This window comes from Cyprinus carpio, chromosome B6 (genome assembly GCF_018340385.1).
Source record: "Cyprinus carpio isolate SPL01 chromosome B6, ASM1834038v1, whole genome shotgun sequence".
Taxonomy (NCBI): domain Eukaryota; kingdom Metazoa; phylum Chordata; class Actinopteri; order Cypriniformes; family Cyprinidae; genus Cyprinus; species Cyprinus carpio.
The window spans coordinates 27,983,391-28,003,272 of record NC_056602.1 but is presented as its reverse complement, the minus strand read 5'-3'; the positions used below and the strand labels follow the sequence as shown (position 1 = coordinate 28,003,272).

At 35.6% G+C, this 19,882-nt stretch overlaps 1 protein-coding gene across 13 annotated transcripts in view; it reads right to left on the bottom strand.

The window, feature by feature from the left end:
* The window catches only part of LOC109075178 (neuron navigator 1-like), a 77,117-nt gene extending 57,494 nt beyond the window's left edge, over nt 1-19,623 (bottom strand). For 8 of the 13 annotated variants that reach the window (XM_042726617.1, XM_042726620.1, XM_042726619.1 and 5 more), the window contains exons 1-5: nt 19,469-19,622; nt 15,789-16,492; nt 13,461-13,549; nt 4,118-4,220; nt 102-464 (exon numbers count right to left, since the gene is read on the bottom strand). In XM_042726617.1, coding sequence (XP_042582551.1) covers nt 102-464; nt 4,118-4,220; nt 13,461-13,549; nt 15,789-16,465 — 1,232 coding nt within the window. In that variant the 5' untranslated portion in view covers nt 16,466-16,492; nt 19,469-19,622. Of the gene's footprint in view, nt 1-101; nt 465-4,117; nt 4,221-8,424; nt 9,423-13,460; nt 13,550-15,788; nt 16,493-19,180; nt 19,258-19,468 lie in introns of those variants that run through there. The other 5 variants (XM_042726628.1, XM_042726629.1, XM_042726618.1 and 2 more) reach the window with 4 other exon arrangements.
* Between the last annotated feature and the right edge of the window lie 259 nt (nt 19,624-19,882).

Genomic DNA, 19,882 nt, shown 5'->3' with positions numbered 1-19,882 from the left:
TCTTCTATTGCATCGCTACGAAAACCTCCTTTTGGAAGCTTTATTTTTAAGAGTGCAGTAGGCTAGAGGTATTTAGCAAAGCAATACATGCAGACACTCACCCATTGGCCAGATTATCGTCATCGTCGTCGTCATTAAGGCTCTTGCAAAGTACATCAGAATCACTCAGGTAACCAGACTTGAGTTCGCTGTCTCCGGCGTCCAGGCCTTCGATGAACTCGCTGCGTGACGTGTGGCTGAGGCGGCTGGAGCAGCGGGCAGGCATGGTGTGAGAGGTGTACTGAGACGAGGCCTTGCTGCCCGACACATAGCTGCTGCCCGCTGAGGAAGGAGCATCGCCGGCTTGGAGACGAGGACTGGACTGTCCGTGGCGCCAAGAGAGAGGAGAGGAGCGGTTGGAGAGGCTGGAGATGCTACGAGCGTTGGTTTCATCACTGTCATAGCAGACGCTGCTGTCCAGACAACTGTAGATGGAAAGAGAGGGTTGCTGCTGCATGTAAAACACAACATAATAAGGCTGTTGAGCCACAGGAACTCGTGGCCTACTAAAGAAAAGGATGCGTCTGTGGGAGAATTCATCTGTTGAGGATGAAGATTGCATAACCAGATGCACCAGCTCAAATGAATAATATAACAGCTTCCTTTACCACATGAACATGGAAGAGCTATTTTTATGCACTTCTCTCAGGATAATTCATCAGACAGCTGCGAAATCCCAGAAAATGCACACTTGTGGGTTGAAATATTTGATGCTCTCAAGGCATAAACAGCACACAAACACACTGGCATTGGGTTATTCGGTTAGTGTTACCCAGATGAAGAAGGATTATTTGGTCTGTTATTCTTGCAAATGGGTCACTTGGTCAATGTAACTTGGTTGCCAGCCGGTCTGTTAATCATTTCTATCTGTTGTTGATGGGCTATTTTAGGACTGAGTGATTTGAGAAAAAAAAAAAAAAACTAATGACTAAATTATTAAATTACTTGGAATAAACTAATGGAATAAACTCATTTTTTAAAAAGAGCTCAGGTTTGCTGTGCTTGTTTTTAGAGCTACACAATTTGTCCAATACAATTATATAAAATAATTATTATTATGATGATGATGCACTATAAAATAAAAATGTGTATTTAATAAAAAAAAAAAAAAAATATTTTCAAACTTGAAATCATTTAGCTTTCATTTTAGCAAAAAGAAAAAGAAAAAAAGAAATACTGCAAGGACCCTTAAAAACATCATTTTTCACAATTTTTTTCTGTTGTCGATGGCGTATTCAAGAGCTGAATGATTTGGAGGAAAAAAAATCAGATTGCAATTTTTTTTGATAATTATTACATTAAAACACATTTTTTTTAAAGGACCTTCATGTTTGTAAGGTTGCATAGTTTGGCCAATAAAATTCTACTGTGATTATATAAATATGGCAATAATAATAATAATAATTATTACAATAAACATAATGTATTATGTACATATAAATACATACACATGCATGAATATATTTAAGAAAAATATATATTTGTATATTAAATATATTTATATATAATATCAATTATATAAATATAAATACATACATGTAAATACATACAAAAATATATATTGTATGAGTGTGTATTTATATATACATAATAAATATACACAGTACACACACATATATTATGTAAACAAAAACTTATTTTGGATGCGATTAATCGTAAAAAGCAATTTTATTTTCATTAATTGTTCAGTCTAAGGCTTTTCGTTTGGCCCAACAATTGCATCAACTGAAAAAAAACAGTTTAGCTTTACACATATTTGTCATTTGCATGTATCTGAATTCTATATCAGTTGAGCTGATTATGAAAAGGAATGAATGATCTGGACTCTTGCTGGCTCTCATGGCAGCTGGCATTACTAGTGGAAGACCTGGATCGACGATTAAGGACCACATGGGAGATTCTAGACAGAATAAATGTTTCATTTCTCAGTATTTTCAAAAGACATCTGAAAATAACACACATACAGCCTCATTTCACTGCACTGGACCTTTCATAGAGACGGCACAGCCACTCCCAAACCTCATGAGCGGCTTTTCCATTCGCTTTCAGTGCCACATCACATCCTACATGAAGCCAAAGCAAAGGTCGTGCTCTCTCCACGGCGCACACTATGTGGCAAGAATATTTATAGAATTTTTCTCATTACTAAAATCAACAATGACTGTAATGGCAAAAGCAGACTTTACATTTGACTGTGTTTGCCCATGCAAACGTCACCAGCATAAAGCCATAATGTTGTGAGTGTGCCAAGGCATTGTATACAGTTGCTAAGGTGTTCTGAGTGATTGCTTGTGCATTGCTATGCAGTTGTTAGGATGTAGCGAGATAGCTCAGTCCGTCCTTCTAAAATTTTACTTAAAATTGTTAGTTGGATCGCTTAGACAACCCTGAATGATACCTCAAATTGTGCAACTCTTTATAGATAACTTAAACCTTTAATAAAATAACATATAAAATAAAAGTTTATTTTATTTTATTTTATTAAGCTAGTTTTCAAGGCAGCATTTCTCATTTTCATCTAGTTTAACCTGTACTAAACTAAATTCTATAGTACAACTATCATTAAACTTTTTTCGGCTGATTTCCAATTTTTAAATTTTCATTTAGTTTAACTTGATGTACTAAAATAAGAAAAAGAAGAATAAAACTTACAAAAAAAATAAATAAATAAATAATAATAATAAAAGCTGGCAAAAGCACGAAACAAAATTACTCACATTTTATGTAAATTTAAATTAAAACAATCTAAAAATAAAAACTAATTCAAAATATTAATAAAAAATATTATAGTACATCAACGATTCTCAAACACTGGGTTCTGATTAAACACTCATCATCACACATCATCTGATAAAAGGCTTGTTTGTGGAAGCATAACACATCACAAACAATTTCCTAAACAAACACAGAACATGAGAACTTAAAAGCGTCCATGTGGTTCAGTAATTAGATAATCACATTTTCCAATTCAAGTGCACATCTTGACAGAATCCAGATTCGACCAGCAGGTGTGTGAATGTGAATCGACACGATCAGAAAAATCAAACAGCGCACCTCTATTCTGAGTCGTATTAGGTCATGCATCTCCATGTCTTGAAGGCTATAACAGACGTATCCCATTACAGAAAAGCTCATTACGCACACATACAGTACATCAGTGTGGCTGTGAATCTGTGGCTTGAGTGCAGTTAATCTGGTATGAATCATTTTTACGCCTGCGCCATCAAGTCTTTGGAAGCTCATCAGTCTTATACAAGTGCTGCTTTTAAAATGGAGGCAGGTCTCAAGCGTGTTATATCTCTACTACAAAAGTCTTCTGCTCTGAAACTTAGTAGAGAAGAGAATGGTTAGCCTGCAGGGAAAGTTTTGATGTTAGGAGGAAGGAAAGGTTGAGATCTCTAGGGGCAAAACTCAGAAAGGTACTGAGATCAAAGTTAGCTTAATTGCTAGGCTAAGCACATCTAGCGTAGCACACCTGTGGGGAAGGAAACTCCGTTTATCGGGAAGTAGCATAGCAACTTGCACAAACATTTTTTTATTTATGTGTATATGAGATATACTATATACATACACAATAAAAAATGATCAGCTTAAGTTTAAGCAACCACATAGAAACTTTCATTTCTGGTAACCTCGCAAAACAAAGTGAAAGCAAGTCCTACACTGACAAGCACCATTCATTTTTTCAGAAAATGTAAAAGTCCAGTTGTGTATTGACTGTGCAAAGCCTGGAGTCCAGCTGATTTCTGTGTGTTTGTTGTTATTCATTGATGGAAAGTGTTTCATTGTGTATTTGTGAATGTGGCAGCCAGGTGTTTGAACGACTGAAGTGGCAACTCTCCCAAAAGACGTGGGAGGCTGAATGGTTGTGGAAAAAGTAATCGTTTGTGTATAAATGTAAAACCTTGTTTATATTCAGGCTCTTTTGTGACACAAATGTGCGTGAAGATTGTTCCCAAAGAACATTGTGGAGCTTTCTCCCAGATTTACGATTCATTGAAAAGCAGCAGTTTGCATCCTCGTGAATTAGTCTGGCTGTGATTTTTCATGCCATAAACATGTGCTGGTTCTCACTCACCTCTGGCTGAGCTGAGTCCCTCGCAGGCTGGACATGGTTTCCTCCAGGTTCTGTCTGAGGTCCAGGACATTCTGAACTGTCCGTTTCCTTTGAGATTCAGGATCTGCACACATAACGAACAATCAAAATGCAACGTATAGTAAGTATGCAAAACTAAATATATCTCAATATCTATGTCAAATATATATTCATTTTATGTCTTATAAATGCATATAGATATATATATATATATATATACACACACACACACATTACAGTTCAAAAGTTTGGGGTCAGTAATTTAATTTTTTAACTTAATACTTTTATTTAGTAAGGATGCATATTTCAAATAAATGCTATTCTTTTGAATTTTCTATTCATCAAAGAATACTGAAAATAAATATGTATGGCGGTTTCCACAGCAATATGAAGCAGAAATGTTTCTTGAGCAGCAAATCAGCATATTGGACTGATTTTTGAAGGATCATGTGACGCTGAAGACAGGAGTAATGATGCTAAAAATTCAGATTTGCATCACAGGAATAAATTACATTTTCAAATATATTCAAACAGAAAACAGTTCATTAAAATCCTAATAATATTTTACAATTTTACAGTATTTTTGATCAATTTAAACTTCTTTAAAAATCTTACCGACCTCACCCTTTTTGAACAGTAGTGTATTAATATTGTAAAAAAAAAAAACTGAACATAAAATAGTTTAAAATTAGTACATAATGAGTATCTTTAAAAAAACATATTCAAAAACAAAATTTCTTCAAATAGTCAAAGATCAGATTGAGAACTTTATGCGCCACTAAAGACCAGTTTGTACTTCCTGTTGAATCATTAAGTTGACATTTCAAAGAGTTTGTCTTTGTTTTTAAATAGCCAACAGCCTTTCATTTACGTCACAAAGGTGAAGCAGATGTTAAAAACAGCTCGGCTTGATCAATCACCTGGCTTTGCTGAAAGCTAACAGTCTTGGACATTAACCTCGGAGGCGGCATTAAACGAGCCAAACGCCAACAATGAGATTACGAGAACCAGTCTCATATCACAATGAGAACAAAGGATAAAAGTCTTCTTTCGTCCAAATAAACAAATGTTTTCTGTTCAAACTGCCACACGATCTCTTGAAAACCTGCGTGGGCGAGCGGTCAGCATGTCAACAGCATGCCCAATCAATCCCATGGTGCAGTTAGGCACGACGCCTGCCCTGACATTATTAACGACTGGACTACTTTACAGACAGTGAGAGAGAGGTGGTTTACAAGCATTACTGGACAGCAGATAACTCATGTCAATCAACTACATTCCCACGAGAGAATTTACACATGCTCTAGCTAATTACATCACTAGACAGACTTGCATGGTGGAATTAGTGAATCAGATGAGAGCATTTCATTCGTTTTCACTGTAAAGTATGTACATAACTATTGCAAATCAAACAGCTTCACCTATGTTGTGTCCTGACCTCCTAAAAACGTTCATTTCTACCATAATGGTCAAATAAAGAGCAAGCACAAAGCACATTTTAAATTGATAAATTGATTAATTACATGCATTATGCATATTATAAGCACCCTCATATTACGCATTGCTACCGCCACAGAAATAAACATAGTGGTGTGCCTTGCTCCAATGCAATCTCCAGCTCTGCCACTGACTGCATGGGAGATTAAAATTTAATACATGCTCTTTTTCTCCATGTGCTTTGATCTGCAAGGGCAAACTGGAACACAGCTTCGTGTGTAGATTTTGTGGGTCACAAGGAGCACCACTGCACCTAGTGCAGTTTAATACATTTTAATATTATGCATAACCAATTAAAATTGTAAATTCTAAGGTAAAACAAAATAAATGCCAGTAGTAAATTCAGATAAATTCTACTAGCAGTTTTGTCAATATATAATACATATATTTTCTTCCAAGTATTTTTGAGTGAATGTGTAGTAAATGTGTATACAATGCAAAAATTATACAGTATTTTTAACTTTTCCAGATAAAGCATCTAAAAAAAACTTAAAACAAGACTTACTTACTTGAATCAATGCTGCATAAGATATTAAGACAAAAATTCAATCTTGAATATGTGTATTTCCACTTGTTTTTAATCTGTTCATACTGAAAAACAAGTCGGTGCTGAAAGACTAAATTACAGATAAACCCCAAAATTAGTATCTTATGCAGTGCTGTTTCTCAAGTTATTATTTAAAGAGATAGTTCACCCAAAAAGAAAAATGTTGTCATAATTTACTCACCCTTTAACCAAACAGCTGACAGTAGGCACTGACTTATGGTATTTTTTCCATACTATGGAAGTCAATGGCTACCATCAACTGTTTGGTTTCCAAAATTCTTCAAAATACCAGGTTTAGAACAACTTGAGGGTGAACCATCCCAAAATATATTACTTAGAAATCAAGTAAAAGAAGGAACAAATAAAACGTATATTTATAATAGTATATCATCAGTTATCAGTCACCCTTCCCTCTAGATATTGATATCAGCCACTTAAAAACCCATAGCACAGTCAAGGAAACCAACATGATTAGAGTGGCCTCGTAAAAGCTCATATCCCCCTCATAACTTGCTATACATATTCAGGTTTATTTCCAGACCGGCACAAAGAGGCCAAATTTGGCCCTAGCACTTTATTTCCTAATGTTTAACTGTCCTTCAACTTAAACTATTGTCCCTCATACATATTTGAAGCATTTCTGTCCCCCTAGAGGTTTAGACCCACGTCCAGCTGTGCAGTACAATAGTAACTATGAATGCACAGAGGAAAGCAATGCTCCATTCTGAGTGCTAATTCAGTCTTGTGACCAAAAGTGGTGTGCAGATGTTATGTGCCACATACAACTCATAAGGAAGTCTATTATGCAGCGGTTTATTATGCAGAACAAATGAGCATGAACTCTGTGTAATTATGATTATAAAAAAGAAAGTGCTTTGATATAGAGATTCAACAGATTATTCTTAACAGAGACCTTGTGATTAAAAGATCCTGCATGAAAAAGTTTCCCTGTAGCACTTTGTTTTTCTTCTAAATTTAGAGGAGAAAAGCTCCGCAACCACTCTGTTGTTGGTCGTAATTATACTCTGTCTATATAAAAGCATGTTACAAATCCTAAAAGAATGCATCCAAGATTCCTATCAGATTTTCTGCTATAATTCAGAACCAAATGATAAATTAAACTAAACCAAAAGTAAATACATTTTTAAAAAAAATAATTAATTAAAATTTGGAATTCCAGAAGCATCCTAATGGAAATGCAGTGCTGCTAGAAATATTCCAACAGAAGTTCCAGTTCTTACTTTTTATTCCCTTTAGGATCCTGCAGGATTGTTTTTCAAATTATAATTCCGATCGGAATCCTGTATGGCAAGAGCTACGGAGAGCATTTTAATAAGGAGTTTAATCCAGGTCATTCGTTTATTCTCATTAGCCTTTAATCCCACCCCAGAATTAAACTGTGCATTGCCATGCAAGGAGAAGGAGGATCTAGGTTTCCACGCAAACAACTGCAAGAATTCAGGCCCAAATTGGTTGTTTAAACATATGAGGTCTGGACATGGTTGAAATAGAGGTCATTCATTTGAATGCAGGGCATGCTGTGTTTAGAAGACGGCACAAACAAAATTGGATATTTGTTTTAAATGAAACAAACATACTTCTCGATTAATGCCATGGACATAACAAACAGTATCCAGATCCGATTATATATATAATATATAATCAAATTCCACAGTAAGCATAAAACTGCTAATTATCCCTTAGAAAGCCTAGGTGCATTTCATCCAGTGTGACAGGTGATCATGCATGCTTTTGTTCATGTTTCGACAACAACATTTATCAGCATCTACACATCAAGCTGCAGTCAAAGGAGGCTGATGACAAACTACAAACCGAAATCATTATGCTCCCTTTATGTATTCCACTGCCTCTTCCTTTTCTCGTACCACCCGCGTCCCTGATATAGCAGCCATTACCTCATTACAGATGAGAGCAGAGCGGCAACACTAGCACACGGCACCAGACAGGTGTCAAAAAAAGCAGATCAGTGTGCCATTCAATCATTGGACACACGCCAAGGGGAATAATCTATGAGTGCAATTTCTAGCCCACAAGTGTGAGAGACGGTGGATGCACAACGCACATGCTACCCAGAACAAAGCCCTGCATTGTCCAGCTGTCCGAGACCACCTTTAGAATCACGACAACATGCGCTCGGTTGGATATTTTCCAGTCAATCCGTGGCATTCAGCAGCCAACTGCAGCTGTTAGTAAGTGGGCGTGAAAGCGGAAAATCCGTACTCACCGAGTATCTGACTGAAGAGCAACTGCTCCAGGTCACCAAGAACGGTGACCACCAGCTCCGGGTCCACCTTGAGGAAGGGTTTATCGGCACCTTCCTCACCTTGACCTTTAGCCTCTGGGTCTCCGGAGCTCCCAGCCGCCGGTTTCTTCCCATTGGCTTTGGCTTTGCTGGACAAGATATCGTCGTCGGACTTGCAGTCATCGGACGTCTTGCTCAAGGGTTTTACTTCCGCGTAAGGGCCTCGAGGGATCCGACTTTGGCTTTTTCCCAAGGCGCCAGGTGCTGCGAGAGGGGTGAACGTCTTGGGTTTGCCCTGGAAGAGGGAGTGGTCAGATTTGGACAGGTTTCGAGAGAGTTGGGAACCCCCCGCCCCTCCGCCGGCTGCCAGTTTGGGTTTGCCCATCTTCAGGTGTCCTGCAGCAGCTTTGCTCATGTCGTCGCACCATTTGGGCTCATAGAGTTGCATCTTCTTCTCGGCGTCTGTCAGCACGGCCAGGTTGGTCAGGGACCTCTGTTTGCGAAGGTTGGTTGGCACCGGGATGCGCCCCTCTGTGCTGCCCACACGGTACATCTTCAGCTCGCTCCGTGCCACGCTTTGTGGCACGCCGGACTTGCCCCTCTTGGCAGCCATGCCTGCACCTTCCCTTGACGTCCCCTTGCTCTGCCTGCCTTTTATTCGACCCCCAAGCGTCTTCCTCTACTGGAGAGCATTTAGGGCCGGATGAGAGAAGAGTGAGAGCATGGAGGAGAGGACGAATGTGCGGCTCTTTCTCTCTTGCATGGGAAGAAAACGCTTATTCCGTGCACCCTTTATTTTTCCCGTTCCTTCCTGTCAGGCTGCAGCAGCTGCCGCTCTGGTACTCCTTTTCTCTCTCCTCTTTCTCTCACTCCCTCGTTTTCTCTCCTCCCTTCACCAGACCGTCTTGCCGCTGAGCCGTGCAGAAGCCAAATGACAGCAGTGCTGCACACAACAACAGTCCCTCCCCCCTTTCTCTCTCTCTCTGTTGCATTTTCCGGTGCGTCTCTCTGCCTCAGCAGAAAGTGTGAGCTGATAGGGGGAGATGACAAATTGCAACACTAGAATGTAAACTGAATCCAGTACATCGTAGTGTGTATTTTCACACACACTATTTCTCCATCCCCATTGTTTCGCCCCTCCCCCTTCCAGGATCCAATGCTGAATACCCATTAAAATCTCAGTTATGTGTTCACTATCTGCCTTCAGGAGAAATGCATTGCATATGCATGGGACAATTTACCAATACACAAATGTCATACTGTACATTATCTATCTATCTATCTATCTATCTATCTATCTATCTATCTATCTGTCTTGCCTTTAGTGGTATAATATAATAACATATACACTAGCTTTATAGTTCTGCAAATAATCTAGCACAAAAATGGCAAAAACATTTCCATTTATCTATCTGCAATCTATTAATGCAAATTCAATGTACATTGTTTTTAGTACTATAATACAAAAATGCAATATAATCATCATTTTAGTTATTTCATTCTGTAAATAATCCAACAAAACATACAAAAGAAACAGGAAAAGAAAAATGGCTGAAAAAATAATAATCGCAGCATAACAAAAATACATCCCCCTCAAAAGAAGAGAAGAAGAAAGAAGGTCAAGATTTTGCTTAAATCTGCAAACCTAAAAAATTAAAATCAGAAATGATCAATTAAATACATTTAGTGGTGTTTATCCTCAAAAGTGTATCCTTAAATGAGCCAGTGGATCAAGACAAAACCGTCACACAGTGCACAGTGCATATGCCACACCTCCAACCCATCCATCTTCACTTCATAAAATGGCAGTGTTGTTTTTAGATGGTCCCTAGCATCATTGCTCATGATATTCCATACACATCTCTCTATGGAGTTCTCTGCAATGCTTCGCAGGAGAAGCGTCACCATAGCAACACTGCTACCTACATCACAACACGCATTAAGACGGCCGAGTCTCTCCATCGTAAATAAGGTAACAGCACGCCACAAATCTACTTTCTGTTTGTCTTTATCACTTCACAAACGAGCCTTGTTAATCTGACAGGAGCCCGGCAGACCCATAACCAGCCTGATGCAACTGACCAGTTTGGTACAATGACTCAATCAAAAGCTCAGCGCGCTCCTGCAGGGGGTCCCGACACTTGGCCAAACAAATTCTAGTCCCGGGGCATGTGAGGTAATTCTGATGTTACTGGGCTGAGAAGAATGAGGTATTCTGCTTGAACTCATCACGAGTGGCCGTGTCTTTCTGTGGGAGATTTTTCCATTGACATCATTAAAAGAAGAACATACTTCCTGTGCGCCGAACTGTGGTCGCAAAAAGATTAAATAGTTCTTCATTTTAGTTAGATCAATAAAAAGCAGGTCAGCTAGATCTAGATCAAATGTTTGCATTTGTACTGAGGTTTCAGAGGTTTCATTTGCTAACTTTTGGTAAATCTAAGCACAGTTTGAGACACCAAGCAGATTAAAAGTCTCCATTTGTTCTCAATTGAGATATTAAAGCTATCTAAAAAAAAGTATATAAACATCTGAAAAAAAGTATTTATTTATTCTCAATTATGTCTAAGAAAATTGATTAAAAATCATTAAAAATATTTATTAAAAACATCCAAAAAGGATATATTAAAAATTATAAAATTACAAGAAACCTGAAAATTATCCATTTAACCTCTATTATATCTAACAGACAACCGAGATTTTACCAATATCTAGAAAAAGAGATGTGAAAGATAATAATAATAATACTACTAATAATAATATAAAGATCTGAAAAGTATTCATCTCAATTATAAGAAAATTATTAAAAATCATTAACAATATCTATTAAAAGAGGATATATTAAACACAAATTTTAATGTGCAAAAAAGACCTGAAAAGTATTTTTAAAAGAAACAACTGATATTAAAATATCAGAGAGAGAGAGAGAGAGAGAGAGAGAGAGAGAGAGAGAGATCGGCATTTAAAAGATATATTTAATCTTAATTATGTTGAAGAATAATGACTGAGAAATTAAAAATACTGTAAAAAAAGAGATACTAAAAAGATCTTAACAACTAAGATATAAAGATATAAAATACAAAGTATAAAGATATTAAATAACTTCAAGCATTAAAAAGATATCAATTAAAAAAAAATCGAAACTGATGTGTAGAAATAATTTATATGTAATAAATTATCAAATTAATCTTATTATAATTAATCTTAAAGTGAAAAAAATAGCCTTTCCAATTAATCTTAATTATCTCTAAGAACAACAACGAAGATCTGAAAAGATCTGAAAACTATATTTGATCTCAATTATGTCTAAAAGAAATAACTGAGATATTACTGATATCTCAAAACTCTTTATTAAACTTAATGCTGATCAATTATAAAGAGATCTCAAAAGTCTCTAATCAACTTCACATCTGTCTAAAGGAAAAGGTATTTACAAAAAATCAGTTCTGTGATATACCTACAGTATATCAGGTAACATATCACTTACATGAAACAGTACTGGATCCTGACACACATTAGGTGAGAGACCTCAGAGCATGAAACACACGTCCTGATGTGTCCACCGCCCTCTCTCCTGAGAAAGCCAAAGGTTCTCCAAACATCTGGATCCCATCTGGAGGCTGTGGTTGGCCAGCAGCGCAGATGTTTGCAGACATGAGAACATCCCTTGGGTTGCTGGCATCTGTAGCCATTACACCACACTGATATATTACTCAGACCGGGCTTCATTCAGTGTTTGTGTGCGGATGTGACTGGCAACATATGGCTGTGCTTGTCTGTTTGTTTGTTTGCTCACATGCCATCATTCCTACATTAAATTCACCCCCCCCCCCCCCCCCCAAGAATTACTGAGTGACACAATATAAATCTTCCCTCGAAAGTCACAAAAGTATTTGTCTCCAGTGCACACATGCGGTATATTAATATGAAACATGTGAACACAGTCTGTAAATTCACGGTGATACACATTATTCCCATATCTGAGAATATTTGTAATAAGACTCAAGATTACATCAACACATAACTAAAGAAATAATTAATTAATTAATGTATTTATTTACATCTCAACAAATATATATATATATATATATAGTATATATATACACATTGTGTAATTTATTATTTGTACATTTACTCTCATTTCATTATCATTAGAGTAAAAAAAAAATTAATGGCAGTAAAATAAAATTTAATTCATCTCAACAAATAATATATATATATATATATATATAAAAAAATATATATATATATATATATATATATATATATATATATAACATATGTTTAAAACATTTATTTAATATATATTTAATTATATGCATTTGTACTTTAATTCATTGAGATTACAATAATTAAAATGAAGTTTTTTAAATTAGAGGTAACATACTATATACAATATGCCTAAAAGCAACAAAAAAAACATACTATATATAATATGCCTAAAAGCAACAAAATCACTGTTAAATATGCAAACACAACTGTTGCAACAACTACTTTTATAAATGGCAAATCTTTGCACACATGTAACATCTTAAACACATTTCTTGAAAACAATTTTCCACAAAAAACCCTTATTGCACTACTTTGTCAAAGTGCTAAACCCAATCCCAAATCAGCGGATTGGTCTCTGTTCATTGGCATGTCTGGCCAACATGAGCTGACAGTTTTTCACTAATATTTGAGGTCTACATGAGGTCTGACTGAGTCCATCAAGAATCTGAAAAGAGCTTCAGACGGTGGAAACTTACATCAGCAAAGACATGAATCTCCTCACATGGATACAATCATAATTTACCACACCAGCATCTGCTTATAGTTTGATCAATCTGAATCATAGCATCACTCACACAAAAGTACTGTGATGATATCAGAGACCAACCACAGTCTCAGACCTATTGTCACTAGCATCTACAGTCCTGTATGAGAAAGGCCATTAAAAAAAAAAAAAAAAAAAAAAAAAAAAAAAAAAAAAAAATCCTGCGGTCATGTTTATTGGAGGAATTTTTGAAGAGACTCACCTAAATCCTCACAGCACACTTCCACAGAGTCTGAGGAACAATCGCTCAGATCCTCAAGAGAAGCTTCAGTGTCCTCTCCAACCTGCAGCCTGAGGCACAGACAGAACAACAAGAAAGGAATCACTAGTTTGAAGCGTATTCATTCTTAAAGGGAATTTGTATTACTCAGAGGATGAGACTTTATATTTCAGCAAATACATTTACCTAAAAATAGTAGCCACAAATGAGACAGTAGCTGAACATACAGAGCTATAAAAAATTATAGCTCCATTAATATGAGAATTTATTATAAATATGTAAACATAATTTTATATAAATTGTATATAGCAATATTATTGGTCAAATAATTTTAATCATTTTAATTTTTAATTTTTTTTTTTAAATCTTATTGAAATTTTTAAATGATTTTTTTTTTTTACTTTCTTGAATGCAATAAGCCCATTATTATTTATTATTATAAATACAAGCCTATTAAATAAGCATATTATTATTTATATAAAATTCTATATTATTGTGTCTAAACAATCACATAATATAGATCATAGTTGTCATTTTAAATGCTGCAATTGAATTTATGCATCACAATCTCATAGTATAGTATAAAAATATAAATTTATTTTTGAGATTTGCTAAAGATTACATTTAACAATGTTATAAAATTATCAATATTTTCAAAAATCAACTTTAAGTGAGCATCTCAAGAAGGCAAAATCATTTATATGTGAAAAATTATCCTCAAATAATAAAACACCAAAGACTAAAATAAATCATTTTAAAATAAATCACCAATGTGTGAATCAAAACATCAAAACATAGTACAAAAATTGTATATTTATTTTGGATGTTTGCTCAAGACAACAAAAAAAAATAAAACAAAACTATCATTTTTTACTAAAATTAACCACATATTAAAAATTCAAACATTGAAAAAAAATAAAATAAAACTTTTTTTTTTTACTTTGATGCACCAATATTACAATTTGGGACAATACAGTAAGCCAGTAATTATTTATAATTATAAATATAAGTCTATATAAAGCAGGGCTTGCTAGCTGACGTCCCAGGGCTATTGTGTTTTCCAGTCGGACTACCAAAATGTATCAGCGCCCTGCCGGATGGGCTATTTTGAAAAGTGATGTAAAATTCCTTACTTGATTCGATGCGGATTTAAACATTTAAGCGTTTTAAACCATTGGCGTGCAATCAGAGCTTGCACAAAAATTGAATATTTATTTTGGACGTTTGCTAAAGTTTACATTTAACAGTGTTACTAAATTATCAGTGTTTTTGAAATGTATTTACATATTGAAATTTCAAACATTCAAAGCGCACACTTAGAGCTGGGTTTCAGACAATGTGGGTACACAGAATTGATTGCTCTTTGGCGTATCCTTGCTTCTGAATGAACACATACACACAAAATTATCTCAAAATAACTGTCTCTGCAAGTATTCTCGTAAACACAGTCGGTTATGTCTTAAGTGAACGTATACTGTGGAGAAAGAAATCTCCTGTGCATTATTATTTTGGATCCGTGCATACGATCTTAAAGGGGCAGCAGCCTTTAAATACCTGCTGTTCCATTAGTGGCACCTGCTGTCAGAGTGACATTTGCGTCTCATTCACAAAGCTAAAATCAGACCATTCTGTTTTTGCTTAAAATTTTGAAATTATACAATCCAAATAACATGTATTTAGCATCTTTTTTTGGATAGTAATTCAAATGGTTGCCTCTGATTTAAAATAGAGCACAGACAAAGCCTTTGTTTATATGAAGAGATTTCTTTTAGTTAAAATTTCAAGTTAGTTTTATTATTTAACATTTCAATTTCACAAAGAAACATGCAGCATGTTGTCTGAGAAATAATAAAAGTACACCTTTTCATTTATAATTTGTTTTAAATCTCATTTTGTAAAAAAATAAATATATAAATAAACTGTAAGAAAACTGTATGGTGTAATCTGTATTGTGAATTTTATCGCATTGCAAGTTTAGTGAATCGTTACATCCCGATATGCTACTAGTTTTGGCTGATCATGCCGATTTGTACACAGTAAAGTTAAGGCGATGTCTTTTTATTTAGGCTATTAAAATTCATTTTGGGCTACCAAAACCTTAAGAATGCCTGCCCGAAGGGCTACCAGGGATTTTGAAATTTTGCGAGCCCTGTAAAGCATGCATCAGGTGACAGCCAATGTCAGTTAAATGTAAAAAATTTGAATTTTTCAAAATTTGTCACTCAGAAATTGAGCATGCCCAATTACATATAGGCAAAATATGCCCAATACAAACCAATAGCAATAAACAATAAAAAAAAGACATCTCACCTGTATCTGAAAGGTGCCACCGCTGCCATACGTGGAGACTCCCTTCCTGGAGGACACGCGTTTGTGCCGTTCACCTGGGATTTAGACGCAATCGTTCCTCTGTTGCTGTAACCACGAGCCAGCATTTCCATCCGCTGCTTCTGAAAGTCCCTCTGAACAGCTGCTGACGTTTCCCAAATGACGTTCCCGTTGGTAGGCTTGCGAAGGGCTTGACCCGTCTGTTGCTCTCGAGAAGATTCAACAACCTCATTGTCTAGACTCCTGAAGTGATGACGGCCAGATCTCCAGTTCTTGTTGGAGTGTCTCTCCAGGTCTCTGAATCCATCCTGGGGCAACGAGCCCCTCCGGAGGTTGTTTTTGAATGGGAGCGTCTCTCGTCTGGGCACATGTGGGCTGCTGTGGGCCGAAAGGGGAGCAAAAGAGGGCCTGTTTGTGCCACCGGACGTCCCATGTGTTCCTTGTGAAGACCCTCTGAGTAACTCCTTTGAGATCGATAGAGACGATATGGATGAGGCTGAGGAAGATAATGTGGATGTTCGTCCAGCCAGCTGGTTTTGGGCGGCTGGACCCAGTAACGTGCCGCTCAAGCCTCTGGTGTCCCATTTGGAGAGGCTCCGCGGCAGAGGAATACCAGAGCCGCTCTGAGACATCGTCTTCAGGTTCACACCACCACTCATGGTCCAGGAAGATCACGAGATGAAGCTCTGGAAGAAGAGGTCAAGAGAACATGATCAGAATTAACAAACTAATAGAAAAGTTAAAAATCATGAAAACAAAGTGAAAAAATAAAAATACTATAAAACAAATAAAATAAAAAAAAAAAAAGAGAAACATACAGTTCAAGTGAAGAGAGAGAAATACTGTAAATGCTACAATATAAATAAAATAAAATAATCAGTGGAGGTTGTGCAAGTATAAATATTAAATATAAAATAAATAAAATAAAATGTAAAACCATCAGTGGAGGTTGTGTAAATAATAGTTGTTTAAATAATTAATAAAATAAATAAATAATATAATAAAATTATTTCCGTTTTTTATTTTTTATTTAAGAGAAAGGGGCATAACCAATAAATAATATAATATAAATAATTAAAAAAAATAAATACTTGTTGTGCAAATTTAAATAATCAATATAAAAACATAATATAAATAAAAAATATAAAAAGCACAAGAGAAGACAAACAAAATAAACAAAAATAAACACAAAAAAATTAACACAGAACTAATCAAATGTAAACAAAACAGACAAAATAAAATAAAATAAAAAAAAATAGTAAAAAAAATAAACACATAGTTAAAAAAACAAAAAAAAAAATCATTTTAATCATTCAAAAAAAAAAAAAAAAAAAAAATATACATATCTTATTTTAATCATTCATTAATTGTTGAAAAAAATAAAAAAAAAATATTTTAAATACTTTTTTGTAATCATATTTCCATACGTCATTATAAAAATAAAGTAAAGTAAAGTAAAATAAAATAAAATACAGTGGCTGTTGGAAAATATGAAGAATAAATATAAAATATTTATATAATAAATGTAACAGTCAATGATTTTGTTGTTATATATTTTTCTATATAGATAGATAGATAAAAAATCAATAAATGTGGTCAATGAATTTATTTTCCCCCGATTTCAAGCTCATTTGTATAGCTGATAATAATTAGGACTCAGTGACACATTGCAGTCGTTTTGGCCGGACCGGCTGCTCTTCTCTGGAGGGGTTTGATCAGAGGTCTGCTGACAGACTGGCACCACTTGGCACTCCCAGCATGCACTGCCAGCCCTGTCTGCCATCTCTCAAGCTCTTCCAGTGACTGGCACCAAAACCATCCCCTTCTTCCCAATAATAGGACCTCTATTGTGCCTGTAGAGTCTCACTGTTGTCCACTTCTGCTCAAATTAATTGTTTTGATTTATCCTGTGCCATAAGAACTACAGAGATTCACATGACTGTAGCGGTCACTTCTGGCTACATAAATCTATAACAATGGTCATAATATTAACTCTGGATTTTTTGTTGAACTCCTGCAGATTGTCTTGTAGGTCATGAGCCCTGATTCCAGATCAGCAGTTGCTCTGTGAGGACTGATGAAAAAAACATTGATAATGAGACCCGCAGGGCTCTGGTGACCTGACTGAGACGTCACATTCTATTACTGCTCATTATCTGCACTGACAAGTGCCAAATTTGGAAATATAACCAAGCCAGCATGGCAGCACATGTGGGGTGTGTGTGTGCGTGTGTGTGTGTGTGTGCGTGTGTGTGTGTGTACATAAGCACATCTTGGCTGTAAGTTCTCTGACAAAAGACAGCAACTCAAACTGATTTAAAATGTTGTCATGTAAAAGGTGCTAGCTGTCACATGTGGAAGGTTTATATCTCAGTCAATATAGACTTAAATTCCTATTATATAAATGCTTGCTTTCTAGCAGTAGTTTAAATAATAATAAACTTGTTAATATACTTACTTATAACTTATTTTCCACTACACCCACAGATGAATATAAAATATACATAAAAATACAATAAAATTAATTATATAATTTATACTGTGCAATTTATATTATATAATCTATATAAAATTATTTATAATTCCACCACCTCCACTGAAATGAAAAAAATAAAATAAAATTACTTTAAATTAAATACTGGAGCTGACACATACTTAATGACTTTATATTAAATACACATTATTAAATAAGTATGCTTTGTTGTGAATTGTCAAAATGATACTTTCATGCTTTTTGCAATCATATTTTCACATGTAATTAAATTTGAAATAATTGTTAGATAAGCAATTGACTTTATATGAAATACGTATCCTGCACTGAGATATTTAGTTTGATAATTTGTCATATATTTATAATTATGAAACCAAAATAGGATCCTTTTGTAAGGATATTTTCATATTTCATCATACACAATAAAACCCACACTGGTCACAAAGATGATAAAGGTTAAATATCAAAAGAAATTCATGACAATTTCTATAGATTAAATACAGAAGTTGTGCTAGATTACTTTATTTTACTTTAGACAATATTTTATAATTCAAACAAAAGACATTTTTTCACATCAGTGCCAATAAACAGCAGGATCCCAATGTGACAATTTACCCCATATAGTGTGACAACATGCCCCGCTATAATAAATCAATGTTGGAAATGTTTAACAAATGCTTCAAGTTACATACATTTATACAGATATAAAATAAACTCCTGTGGGAAATAAGACGTTAAATAAATCTGTCACAACTAGCCTGGTTCTCCCTTATAAGCAACAAATATACCTAATGCATCACAACACAAAAAAGTGGAAAAAAGCACCTGAAAAACATGTTGAACGAATCACATCACAATGAACTCATGCATATGACAGCACTACCTCAGTCTCAGCATAAATCGATACAAACGCAGAGCCAGGTGTCTCATCCAGGCTGGAGTAATCATGACACAGCAGTCCTGAGCTCAGAGGAAGAGGATTTTAGATAAGTGGCCCAGAAAACAACTACTGAGCAGCTGCTGATTGAATTCTGTCTCTACCACACACACACGCATGCACAGGTAGACAGATCAACTCTGTGATCTCTCCTAAAATATTCAACACGCAACCTATAAAAGCCCAAACCACACAGACTTATGCACTATTTGAATATAAGCCATTAAATCTCACCTCTTGTTGAGAGTTGCAGTGAAATTCAGCATCCCTGTGATAACCTCTACTGCTGTCTGCAGAATCTAAAGGGAAGGCGCAGACTCAAGACATCTGGACATGCAGGACAGTCAGCGAGGACACGTTTCGAACCAATGAGGAAGACAAACAGAGAGCAGGAGACTTTTGCTCTCCCTCCCCTCAGCGCGAGACACACTGACACAGTGTTTCCTCAAACCCAGACACACGCCAGCAACTCGTGTTTATGTTTGTCATGACATCATGCCAAAGGCCGTCTCTTGAGGACGTGTCCTCTGACAGCATACAGCATTACATTACACTAAACTACCATTCATTAGCATTGGCATAAAATAACCCACTCACAGCAATCGCCAAGCAAACCTAGCAACCTCTCAGAACGCCCCGGCAACACCC